The sequence below is a fragment of the Dendroctonus ponderosae genome, unplaced genomic scaffold (assembly GCF_020466585.1).
Source record: "Dendroctonus ponderosae isolate FM_Combo_2020 unplaced genomic scaffold, Dpon_F_20191213v2 Dpon_F_20191213_1, whole genome shotgun sequence".
Lineage (NCBI taxonomy): Eukaryota > Metazoa > Arthropoda > Insecta > Coleoptera > Curculionidae > Dendroctonus > Dendroctonus ponderosae.
The window spans coordinates 18,598,563-18,611,568 of NW_026017110.1; the positions used below are offsets into that span (position 1 = coordinate 18,598,563).

The 13,006-nt window shown below is 31.8% G+C and overlaps 2 protein-coding genes across 8 annotated transcripts in view; one reads left to right on the forward strand and one right to left on the reverse strand.

The window, feature by feature from the left end:
• The window catches only part of LOC109544965 (phospholipase D2), a 10,701-nt gene extending 2,846 nt beyond the window's left edge, over positions 1-7,855 (reverse strand). The window contains exons 1-16 of one of the 4 annotated variants that reach the window (XM_048666297.1): positions 7,648-7,852; positions 6,026-6,198; positions 4,987-5,143; positions 4,715-4,921; positions 4,533-4,653; positions 4,323-4,474; positions 3,989-4,269; positions 3,646-3,881; positions 3,144-3,394; positions 2,820-3,044; positions 2,384-2,705; positions 2,110-2,328; positions 1,056-1,267; positions 867-992; positions 537-777; positions 312-478 (exon numbers count right to left, since the gene is read on the reverse strand). In XM_048666297.1, the coding sequence (XP_048522254.1) occupies positions 312-478; positions 537-777; positions 867-992; positions 1,056-1,267; positions 2,110-2,328; positions 2,384-2,705; positions 2,820-3,044; positions 3,144-3,394; positions 3,646-3,881; positions 3,989-4,269; positions 4,323-4,474; positions 4,533-4,653; positions 4,715-4,921; positions 4,987-5,143; positions 6,026-6,198; positions 7,648-7,658 (3,101 nt within the window). In that variant the 5' untranslated portion in view covers positions 7,659-7,852. Of the gene's footprint in view, positions 1-311; positions 479-536; positions 778-832; positions 993-1,055; positions 1,268-2,109; positions 2,329-2,383; positions 2,706-2,819; positions 3,045-3,143; positions 3,395-3,645; positions 3,882-3,988; positions 4,270-4,322; positions 4,475-4,532; positions 4,654-4,714; positions 4,922-4,986; positions 5,144-6,025; positions 6,232-7,647 lie in introns of those variants that run through there. The other 3 variants (XM_048666289.1, XM_048666302.1, XM_048666308.1) reach the window with 3 other exon arrangements.
• A 1,309-nt stretch (positions 7,856-9,164) lies between these two features.
• The window catches only part of LOC125503371 (putative sodium-dependent multivitamin transporter), a 9,011-nt gene continuing 5,169 nt past the window's right edge, over positions 9,165-13,006 (forward strand). Inside the window, exons 1-3 of one of the 4 annotated variants that reach the window (XM_048663570.1) lie at positions 9,165-9,340; positions 11,470-11,661; positions 12,719-12,940. In XM_048663570.1, the coding sequence (XP_048519527.1) occupies positions 11,542-11,661; positions 12,719-12,940 (342 nt within the window). In that variant the 5' untranslated portion in view covers positions 9,165-9,340; positions 11,470-11,541. The other 3 variants (XM_048663573.1, XM_048663563.1, XM_048663557.1) reach the window with 3 other exon arrangements.

A 13,006-nucleotide genomic window follows, 5' to 3' on the forward strand; every position in this document is an offset into this window, starting at 1 on the left:
AAACATTGAACAACCAATTAAAAAGATGTTTGGTCGAAGTCAGTGGCGCACCACAAAAAAGTTCGGGGGGTATGCCTGTAGAAAAAAAGTGCCCTGTAGATTTTCGCCAGCAGTTACTTTACCTACGGGTAAACGGTCTATGTTCAAAATTTGAGCAAAATATCTCATAACACTGTAGGAGTTACATAGAAAATACCAATGTATTTTTAAAATAACACCCTGTATCTCGTTAACCGCGAGCCTGAGAAAAAAACTTAAATGGAAACTCGACTTGTTTTTCTGTTTCGACGTGTCCACAAGGTTAACCGTACCTGTAAAAATAATCACTTATCGGATCAGCCACCTCAAACTCAGCCGTACATGCTGAATTGTCCAACAGTCCTAGATGCTCCTTAAAAAGACATTTACGTAAAGTACCAGCATATTTTCCACATGGATAAGCATTGCCATTCATTATTCCATCGTCAAAGAGTTCGTCCTAATAAACACATCATCGGTAAGCATCCCTTAATTGGTTACCGACAAAAAAACCAAACCTCTATTATAACAGCAATTTCAGAATCTCGCTTTCCAATTAGCGATCTATCGTTGATGTTTGCAGATCCACATATGACAATTTTATCATCTACAATCATGAGCTTGGAATGGACGTATATCAACTCCGTTATTGGTTCAGAATTTAATCGTGAATGATTTCTGAGGCCGTAAAATGAGACATATTCGGATGGATCTTCTATACCAGCATCTTTGAGTCTATTCAGTAATGCATCTTTTCCACTAAAACAGTTACAAAGTATTGATCAGTTTTTTTTTAATGTTGTTAGAGTCGAACTTTTTCTATACAATATTTTCTATTCAGATGTTACCATGAAATTGATGCATAATTCCAGTGTGTGATGGCGTGTAATGAAGTACCAGTTGCAGCTCCCACTTCCCCTTCAAACCCTGGCAATAAAGGCATTACAACAAAAACTCTAAAAACAGCTTTTTCCCTGAGAATCAAAGAAAAACAATAGCAATCTTTAGAATTTTAATGTTTTCAAATGTAAACGTACTTGTAAGCCCGTATAATTCGTTTATACAGTGCGTCACCGATCTGATTTTTAATGTTTGGATTATGGTAGGGCATCGTAATGAAAAACTGATTTTCTATGTAGATATAATGTTGGGCTCGTGTTATTGAATCTATATACGCTTCATGAATACTCTGCTCCACATAGTCGGGATCCAAAAATCCTCCGGACCACGTACTAATACTTCGAAGAACCTTTTTCAAACCAACAAATATTTCATAAGTAACACAACATATTTTACAAAAAACACCCCGCAACAAAAAATAATAAATGTACTTTCTCAAAACATCGCATATTATTGTAACTAAAGAGCGATTTGGGAACAATATTAAAATGCAGTGAGTCAGTTGGGGAACGGACATTTCAGGAGTTTAGTATAAAAAATCAGACAGAGGAAGATATTGTGATGAGTTTAGCAAAAAACTATCTCTCTCAGGGTGAGCTATGGTTTTACAACCAGATCGAGGAATACAGTCTTAAGTCTGCGGATAGTCTTAATAAAGTGGATAGCCTAGTATTGATTCTTCTGTGTCAGAATACAGCAGCGATGAATAAAAAATATCCTGTCCCACTCAAGCAGTATCTTTAGTTTATATTCATGCATAATGTATTCAATTAATAAAAAAAAATCAACCAGGTTGTGTTGGATTGATTACTATATCCCGGGAAAGAACAAAGCTAAACTTCAAGAACTGAGCAAGAACCATTTAAGTCCATTTTATTTCCAAATTTTGCGCATATAAATAATGTAAGTAATATGGTTGCTTATATGTATTCCTTGATCAAAAATTTACAGAGTATTTTAGTTTTTTAACTTTGAAATTGTTTCGCTTAGAAATAAATAGTTTTTTTTTGTTTCCTGAAAAATCAACATCGCTGGACCTGGTCGGTTATTACATTGGACCCTTCATATCAAGGCAATTAAATAAAAAATATTCGAGAATTAATTTACGAAAATTTTTGCTACTTAAAAAGCGAATTATGTAACTAGATTAAGTTTCTTAGATAATGAACTCCGATAAAAAATACTACTTACCTGGCATGTAACCTTATGTGTGCTGTTTGGAAAATTGATTGACATTGTTTTAAAATCATTGTAAGCTTTTGGAAGCAAATAAGGATAAATCGCATTGCCCTTGGCCTTTTCCAGCTTAGTAGCATTCCATCTTTGAATAAAATGTCTTGCTACATCTCTGGCTGCTTCTCCGTGAATGCACAAGCCAACATCATGCCACGGCATTCGGGGCGTTGAAGACTAAAATCTTAATATAATTAATTTTTTATTTACAAGCAGTAAAATGAAGTCTCACCCGATCGATAAAATCATCAAAAGGCAAATCCAAGTTGGTAAAATCTTTAACGATGAAATTCACATAATCTTTTCCGACCCATAATTTGGCCGAACCGTCGAGCGTCTCTATGATCTGTTCGGGAGTTTGAAGATCTTGCTTTCCACCCACTTCATCAGTACCATCTATGTTAATATCTGGGGTATTTGGCTTAATGCCTTCATCTTCTGTGGGTGCGTATACTAAGTTGATTAGCTCTTTGCCCTTGATCTTAACTTTATGTGTTAGATCTATAAAAACGTTTTTCCGGTCCATGTCTGGCGTATTGGGTTTCACAGCGCATCTGAAAATTCAAACGATTTTTAGAGCATTATTTATCTCGCTTCCAAAATTCGGAAAAATTATGGATATAAAAATTTAGAACAAGCAAAAATATCACAGCTTATCTACAGCTTACTTGTTGGGCAATAACAAATTATCCCCAGGTTCCAGTTGAGGCAACAAATCGGGCTCGACGCAAGCATCTGCCTGTGCATCAGAAGGTGGAACCGGAGGAATTATCACTTGCTTGTAATACGGTACTGGAATAGGATAGATTACAACTCCAGATGGCCTGTCAGAGGTTCGCTTTCTTAACGTTGTCAGATCCAGGGCAGGCGTCATGCTACCCAAATCTGTTAATCTCAAAAGAAAAATCATAAATAATTAAAAATGTGCACCCATAATTTTTTGCCTATGCCGTGTACAATTGAGTGTTTGTTGAACATATCTCAATATTTACCTATGTATTTGGTCGTCCCATCTACCATAGCAAAGATCAATTCCCCCAAGAAAAGCATACGTTTGATCAATAACAACAGTCTTCTCATGGTGTGCCCACAGAAAAACGCCGGCCTTTGCATGATCCGGGTGGCGAAGCACTTTTATATTTTTATGTAAGTCTTGCAAAGTTTGCTTACTATAAAAACTATTCAATCCTAAGGCCATCTCCACTTCTTTGTACAAAAGTATATATATTAACACGCCATCTTTCTAGTAACAAAAAAGGCATGATTAGTTTAGTTAAATGTTGTTGAAAGACATAAATATATAGACATAGATTTCAAATATGATCCAAGCCATTTACTCGTAATGTATAAAATGTTTCCTTAAAAAAATGATATCTGAGTCATCGTGTGTTTTCATCAATATTAAACATTAAGCTTTAATGACCCTCAGCCTCAATTTCGAAACCACACTTGCCTAATCGCGATTTTCTCGTAAAACTAATAAATTCGTCTTACAGCTTTTCTTTGAAGCAATTTATCTAGTCTCCAGTAGTCGGCGACAATAGCGGGTCTTTTCAAATAAATCTCGGGACTTAACCACCAGTCCGTAATAAAGATTTCCTCTTTCGCGTTTTGAATGGCATCCGCAAGAGACGACATGTAACTTGATCCATCAACAAACCAAGTTGCCGTCGTATTACATCTTATGGGAGCAAATGAATGATGGGGATTAGGCTGAACAAATAATCTTGCTAAAATATAATAATCACCCAATTTAAGTTGTATTGTATTGTATTGAAGTAACTAAAACGCGTAGAATATTAAAGAACAATTATTTAATTCAAAACATACAATTTACCTGTTGTTGCCGTTGTCTCTCTAAGGGCCTCTATCCACTCTCGGTTTTTTCTTTTAGTTTTACACTTAAACGTTAAAGAACGGCTTAGTGTCTGTACTTGCCAGCCAGTATTTAATGGCATATTGTACATAGCAGATGCCACTTCAAACCCTTGATCGAATAATACTACACAATTAATTTTTCCTGTTTCAGGATTTAAATACCCAAAGCAAGTATCTTTGATGAATAACCACCGTTTGAGCCATCTGGAGCATACGAATGTCCGACAAAAGTGTTGACACCTAAGAAACCACATCGTATTTTCGTATTAATTTTCCTAACAAAGAAAATTTACCTAAGACAGCAAAAACATCCGTAGCAACCAAAAAAATTGCAACCCGATTGCCCTGGATGAGTGCTACCAGATTTCTTTTTCACAATACCTTCCTTGCCCTTAGAGCCCAAATCTTTAATAAAGGACACATGGCTAACTTCCAGAAAATTAAGCTGAAAACTCGATGCTTTTAATTTTATTTAATTGGTATTGGAACAGTTAAGTACTTACAGTATCGGGATGGTTTCGATAAATAAAGATCGACACCAAATTATTTAAATAATCTTGAATTTGCTTCATTCTATTTGGAATTTTTTCATAAGTAACTAATATTTCCGGCTTATTTGGGAATCTGGAAATAAAAAACGCGTATTTTTAGTTCAGTAAAGCACATATTTCTCAACCTTCGTTACCTGGGAAGAGCAGCTTTTCGTTTTCCTTTCTTATTTTTTGGTACATTTTCCTTAAAAGTTTTTCTTTTATTTTTGTGCGTTTTACTCGGCAATGGTATGTTTAATCCTGTTCTAAACAACACCAATTCCTGATGCAAACTTTGTATATCTTTATATCTTTTGTTAATTTTCCAATTAAATCCCGCATGTGAAATGCCGATAGTGTATCTATAAAACCATGAAAATATAAAAAACACTTAAAATAACCACCCCAATTGAACGTAAAAGCTTACAAATTAGGATTCAGCATATGTGTGGTCAATTCCCTTTCGTAGCCTGTTAGAGTTACTACAATATCTTCTGATGGAACAAAAACGTTTCGATTCACCGAATTGAATTTAACATAGTTATGGAGTTTGCTGAAAGGAGCTCCTCCTTCATAAGTCTCATCTAAAATATCAGAAAATTCATTAATGCAAAGGTAAATCAAATATAAACGCGCTTGATTTGTTTGAAATTATTAACAATTAGAAAATACATTTAAAAATAATTAGCAAAAAGCTCAGAAAAGGTAATTTCTAAGGCCTATAAATACATGCTGTAATTAATATAAAATATAAGGTAATTTACGTTTTAAATATATACTGTGTTTCTTAATTATTGCAGATATTTAATAAATGGCTGTTACATAATAGAGTTACGATGTTTTGCTGTATAAACAAAGAACCAAATCTGTTTTGTTGGGATAATACTTATGGATAATACTAAAAAAAAAACATATTTTAAGATTTCAAATATGTACAGGCATTATTTCATAGAAAGGTTATAAATATGTTAAGTTTGTCAGTGTTACTGCAGAATGTGACAAAAATCCTGAATTTGAACCAATTACTTTTCACAAATTTTTTTTCCAGATATTTTCAGATTAAAATATTTTTTTATTTCAAAAATTTAATGATCGCCAATGCTTCACACCAAACCACAACCAAACAAGGTTGCATATGCCTGCTAATGCATATATAAATTATACTTCTATGAAGAAATATCATCATTTAATCAATAATATCACTAAAAGTAGTAACGAAAGTATTCATGGCATTTTGTTCATCATTCCTCAAACACTTATTGGTCCATAATTTCTAAAGTTAACAATTTATTTCATATTTTACTTAGAAAAAACTTTAAAAAGTAACATGCAGAAAAGAAGTCGATTAGTTCCTAATTAAACCATAATAAAAATCAATTTCCTGATAATTATTTTATCCGCGTTTTTTCGCAACAGATAGAGACCCACCACACTTAAATTACTCGACTAATCAGACGCAAACTTACCTTCCAATTCATCATCAGAATTTTCAATTGCGACTGGGCCATCTCCAATATCAACAACTTTAATTGATGTTGGAACTCCCAAGTCATCATCATAGTCTGCATCTGAACCTATGCTTGTTCTTGGAAAAGATACGGTCGGACTCAAATCATTACTGCCACTGGGCCTTTCCATTCTGAAATAATGGCTTGGTACATATGTGCATATACTAACCCAAACAGTGTTAATTTTAATTATCGTTAATTATATTCATTCGACATTGAACATGGATTTAAAAAAATCATTTACTGATATTAGAGATAACACCAAAATATAGATAACATTATTTTGACGTAACATAACAACAATTGTCCTGATGGTAAACACTCGTGCCTTCAAACGCGAAAATAGATTTCTTATATGTATAAATAGACTTCAATTTAGAAGAATTCCTGCAATTTACACATTCTTATAAGCAAAGGGGACGCATTATATTTCTACCCCCTGTCTCCATAATCCAAATTTAGACGTGCAAGTGTAAATAAATGCGACTTTTTTCAATAAATATATTTGCTCTATGTGAATCTGTATCTGATGATAATGAAAAATATGTATAATTAATGTTAAAATCTGTTGCCATTTGTTTTATTTCTATTTTTCTGGTGGTTCAGTTTTGTTTCTGTTCTATTTAAATGCATGAATCAATTTAAGGAATATCAGTATTGAGATGTCCCGTGGGCGTACAACGCAAAAAATAAAATGTTGAACCCCTACAATCAATGGGGCATACTTATGGAAAATATGAGACAATGATTTTGCCTTTTGAGTATCTATATCTTGAGCATAGCAAAGGACTAAGATGGAGGAAAGCAATAAGATATAAAGATAATTTCATTGTGGGTGTATATTCAAAGCAGAAAACACGTGTATGAATTGTTAACACTATGCCATTATAACGCAGTGACGTCCTTTTTTATCTTTTGGAAAAGCAGAAAATTTCAATGAGTGAAAAGTGACCGAGACTGCATTTCCACCAGACAAACTATTACATAATTATTTGTCAGTTAAGGGATACTTAACTATTAGCTGAGCATATTGTTAACCTCGCACGCAAGAGCCATGTTCTTTGAACACTGGGGCTCGATAAACTAGAAAATGCCCGATCTGTATCCTACTGATACCTAAAAGTACATTAACTATGAATTTGATGTATCGAGACAAAGCTCTGATTAACAACTGCATAACATCGAAGAGCCCTCAGTTTCCCAGATTCTTAATGCATGAAGATGCAAGAATACCCTTGTGCTTGGAACTTACTAAATATTAAGACATGTATCTCGTATTGCATTCATTATGGTGGTTCTTTGCAATATAATAAATTATGTTATCTGCATCGTTTCTAAACACTTACTACGATTGCTAAAGCTGATAATTTATCTATGTTTACTAAATGAAGTATTAAAGCATATTTTAAACATGGAATAAATCTGTAGCAAGTCATGTGAAACCATTTGAGTTAATGCCCAGATATTGAATTATGGACTTCGAGCTGCTAAAAATCTTAATCCTTTTTATATTACATTTACAGTTCACAATATTGAAATCCGAAAAAATCACCAAGTAACGCAAAATATTTGAAAATTACCTTATGTACATAAATCCGAATTCACTTTTATGAGTCACGCTTCCATCACCGCAAACAATAAATTAGCCTCATTAGTATAAAACAGTTTTCTTGGAGAAAATAAACTTCTGTGCTACTGTTGACGATAATTGTAAATTTAAGGTTATAAACGTCAAATCAACAAGGTTTTTTTATTCAAGGTTTCGATAATAGCAATGTTTATCTCTGTTTTCGCGTATAGATGAAAAGGAACAGAACAAAGAATGGGTAATTTTGATTTTACCTTCAACGTGAAGGCCAATCCTGAGCGCCACAAAAGCACCAGAGTTGCCATAGTGCGCTTTTTATATTAAAACCTCGCCCCTAAAAGTGATTGATCCAGTTCGCGACGTTTTGAATTGTGGTCTATTTTATACATCTTCAGGTTTATTAAAACCAGTTATTACAATTTTTTCTTTTCTTATAAATCAGGTGGTTTTATTTCTTTCCATGTGGTCTCTCAAACAAAAAAAATTGTTTTAATCACACTATAATAAACAAAATGTTTTTATAACAAAATGGGTATATTGGAAAAATATTGAATAATTTTATAGTTGATCAGATGCTCGTTTTATCTTATGCAAAGTAGTTAATTTTAATGCGCAAAAAGTGATTAAAAGCCGCTTTTCACAAAGTGGTAGTTACGCCACCAGAAAGAAAAGTTGTTAATAAAAATACTGTCAGAGCGAGCAAGGGTCTGATAAACTGAAACATTATCGAACATTTTTTGGCTGGAACTGCCTTCTACTGGTAAACTGTTTGCAACTTAAAGAATCTATTTCTTTGCTTGAAATATACGCCTACAAAAAATCTCTTTACAAAATGTGGTTTTGGTTTCTTCCATCATAAATCTTAGCCATGCTCATTAGGACAACGCTTTAGAAATCAACAACTGACAGAAAATCAGAACGTAAAATCATTGACTCCTGTTGGCCATCATTATGACTTGATTTTCCACCCATTGATTGTAGTTGAGACTCGATTTATCCAATGGCTTACAAACTATTCAATAATCCACGGTTTATTGGATATTTATATAGGCTACTTAAATTGTTTCACTAATTAGGAAGCTGGTTTCGGAAGATGTTGATAAAAGCTTTGCTTCGATCGCAGCTAGAAATTATTTAAAAACCGTGGGAAGCAGCCCCTCAGTAATTGAACTAGTTTTCCATACTGTCGCTACAACTGTTTACAACAAGTTTCCTAAGTGCAGTTTGAACAAACCAAATCTCTAAAATATTTTAAATATTATAAACGCTCCTGTATAATGTGATTATTACACATGGTTTTTAGCAAAAATTATTTTAAAATTGTAGATATTTTTTATTGAAAGTATATCTTTGCTTAAGAAACCGATTTTTGTCATTACCTCTTCCGAGTTGCCTTCATACTTATCACACCTTGTATACCTATATACCCACAAATTTGCAATCGGAAATTAAGCGCACATTAAATGGTATTTATGAATGAACTTGAACATATTGCCGATCATATTTAAGGTTTAAGCAATAACAGTACTTTAGTTTAGTCATCATCATACTCATGTGGTGAACTTGTCGGTTTCATCAAAATTAATCGTTGGTTTTGTCTGAATACAGTTTTTCACACATCCTACATCGATTCAAATGTTTTTTGAAGATTTAGTGCTTCTATTAGGGAGTTGTTTAATAGTGCGGTGAGCTTATCTTATCGTTGATAAAAAACATGTGCTGAGAAAATGGCTATTAAGCAGAAACCATTTAATTAATAGTGAACACGGTATTAAAGAGAATTAGGTCAAAGTGTATTTATTATGTAATTAGTATTGAACATTACTATTTGAATATGCTTATTTTATTGCATAGTGCCTGTATATTAATGAGTGCGCAAGTTTGGTTTACCACTTGAATTTAAGACACTGTGAAAAAAATATTTTAAAATAAACTATACTTTAATACTTACAACTTTCAAATTTATAAATTATAAACATTTTAATGTTTTTATCCAAATTTTAAAGTACGAATTCCACAGAAATGTCCGTAATGCATTCAATAATCTTTGGATTTCAAACCTCTTTACAAATTGCACAAAACGCACATTGTTTGTTTTACACAACTTTGTTTTACTTTAATTGCATTTCACTTTTATTATTTGTTTGTAAAAATTTCCACTCCACTCATTTATTTAAACAAATATCGTTATTTATGGTAAAATTGTACTTTTCTAATAAAAATTACAAAATAAAATTGGGTTTACATAAAATATATTGAATTGTTTTCAAAAAATAAAGGACGGTCAGGAAGTAATCACCAAATAATTTAAGTCAATAATTTTACAAGTAATTCTACCAGTAATTAATATTTGTTTTTATTATATTTTATATTCTTGGGTTTCAGTCAAAATGTGAAATAAAAATTTTCATATCGTTTATTTCATATTACGTCTATTATTTTTTGTATGTTAAATTAAACAAGATTCAAAGTATAAAAATATATATAATTTTCAAGCAAGATTAAAATCGACGGAAAGGCGCGTTTCTCTGTATTTTAGAAGTAAAACTTGTTCATTTACATACTCTCTTATATTCCAGAAATATTTTATTCTCCACTGTAATTTTTTATATTTAATTATTTTTATTTAATTAAGAATCACTGTTTAAAAAAATCACGCTGTGTTATAAAAAAATGTTAAATAATTTTTTTTAACAAATTTTCTGTAATTTTGAAGGAAAATAAATATAATATGTATTCAATTCAAATGACATTTTATTAGTTGATACTTTATTCCCATTTTATTCATAGCAGGTAAATTGAGGCAACAATAAAATTCATATTTGGTTCCTCAATTGAAAAATAACCTTGTCTGTCTCTCGCTTTTCTTTTGGAACCTTATAATATAAAATACAAAATAAATGTCAATTTTCTAGATAAGAGCCTAATTTGCTTTAAAACAGGGTACTCAAAATTTAGATAGCAGACCAGTTCTAAGTTTTTAACTAGAGTATTTTTCTTTTCCGGTTTCTACGCTAGTGCCTAGTGCTAGGGCTTGCCCAAGAATAAAATGTCTCATTTTAATTATAGCTTATTACTTAGTGATTGAATAATGCCAAATATCTCACGAAAAATATAATTTTTGGCAAATCACACGCCGCAAGTTTAACTTTTTTAACATTAGGCAAATTAGTTCATTTCAATTTAGTTGATTCCCAATTTGAATCGACAATACTTTCATTTATTTTCACCCAACAATTTTTAAACTGTTTTAATTTTTAACGTAATTAAACTAGCAATCTGTATTACTATCTCTTAAGATTATTTTTAATTGACATAAGTAGATTATTATTTGTTATTCTTAAATAGGAATAATTTTCAGCGGATAAATATGGTTCTCACACTATTCAAAAACTGTGTGGCAAACCAAAAGGAAAACTAGGATATGTTTTACTTAACCAGAATTTAAGTCAGTAACCCAATCACAATAATTCTTTGTTATTTTTTATGATTTTGTTTCGTCCAAAAACATAAATTAACCAATCAATTTATAATGATTAATCTGTAATTGATTGAGACTAATCTCAGTCAGAAATAGCTAACCAATAGTTCAATTTCAATCTGTTGGCCTTGTACTGTGAAAGTGTTTTGTCATAAATAAACATCGCACAGTATAGTTAGAAACACGTTTTCATCCGGATGATTTGCAAAAGGTTTTCACGATTTTTACTTGAAAACTATAATTTGCACCAAAAATAACGTAAGACCGCTGTTACAGTCATCAAATTTTGGTGCACCTGTACCTACAACGTCTAACGGTAAATGTTTTTTTTAGACTCGAGTGAAGTGAAAATTGACTACGAGAGATAAATCTTTTAGATGCTTGACTGACCAAAATATAATAAACATGAAGGTGCAACCAGGATTTGGAATTTGGGATTATGTGGTTGTTGTACTAATGCTTTTCATATCATCCAGTATCGGTATTTACTATCGGTTTACGGGTGGTAAGCAGAAAACAGTAAAGGTAAGCATTTTCCAGCAAATTTTCTTTCTTTAAGTTTATTTCCACAATTAATGTGCTCTGTTAAGAAAACGCTGCGGAATCGTAAATGATAAAGTTAGCTTAACTCTTAAAAAATCGAACATATTTCTTTTTGTCAACTAATTATTCTGTGCAATATTTGCCAGTAAAGCTCGACCAGTGCTTCTGGAAACATTTTGTGTAATCGACCCAATTTGGCAATTGCCTAAATAATTCAAACATCTTATTGAAGCAATAAAAAATAATTACTGCATGATTTAAATAAGCTGTTTTGAGATCAACAAGTGTCTGAATTAATAAGTGTTTCGATTAAATAATAATGTGCCAGTAATTGTTGTATACGTTAATTAATATTTGCTTTATTATTTATATCTGATATTTACAGATTTATTAATAATAAGGTTACTACTATTATATTAATAGTTTTACATCGGGATTAAGTTCATTTTTTTAATACTTCTAAATTAAATAATTAAAATTAATAATAGCTTCCAAATAATTTAAAAAATGTGGACTTTTGAGTAAACTCAAAATTTTGTGAAATAACTAAAATTGTAAGGTATATTGTAGGTTAATAATAATACATTAAAATTTAGGATTTTTTTTTCTACAAAAATAACCGGACGCGAATTTTCATATTTTTAAATGCGTATTTTCCAATAAACCATTTGAACACAGGGTGTTCTAAAACTTAGATACTACCTCAAGTTGAAATTTTCAAATTGCGGCCTCATGAGTTTTATGATGAATTTTTGGATTCTATGTGAAATTTAAATAAGAAAACATTTTTAGGCGCCTTTTGCAAATTTTGTTTTCGATATACTTCTTCGATTTGTCACCTGTACCCATCAGTAGATACTAGTTAATATTTTTTGCTCAGCTATATACTCATTTAATAATTTTAAGGTTTCATTTTCAATGTCATATTATTTCAGAATGACCGCCTCAACTTGGGAGAAAACTTTGAAGATTTTCTAATTAACAAAGCACGTTTTTCGGAAAATTTTTTCTCATAATTACCTGATTTTCTTTCTTTTAGGAATACATACACGCTGATAAAAATATGTCCATATACCCAGTGGCGGTTTCTTTAACCGCTTCTTTTATGTCAGCTGTAACCATGCTGGGAGTATCCAGCGAAAATTATTCCTTTGGATTTCAATTCATATTGATCTACTTGGGGCATTTGGTGTTCACTCCTATAGCCGCATACCTGTACTTACCAATTTTCTTCAAACTCCAAACTACCAGCGCTTATGAGGTAAGTTTAAGTCCCATTTTCGATCGGCCGACGATCTAACAGCCTTCTATTGGCTTAATTTTTTTT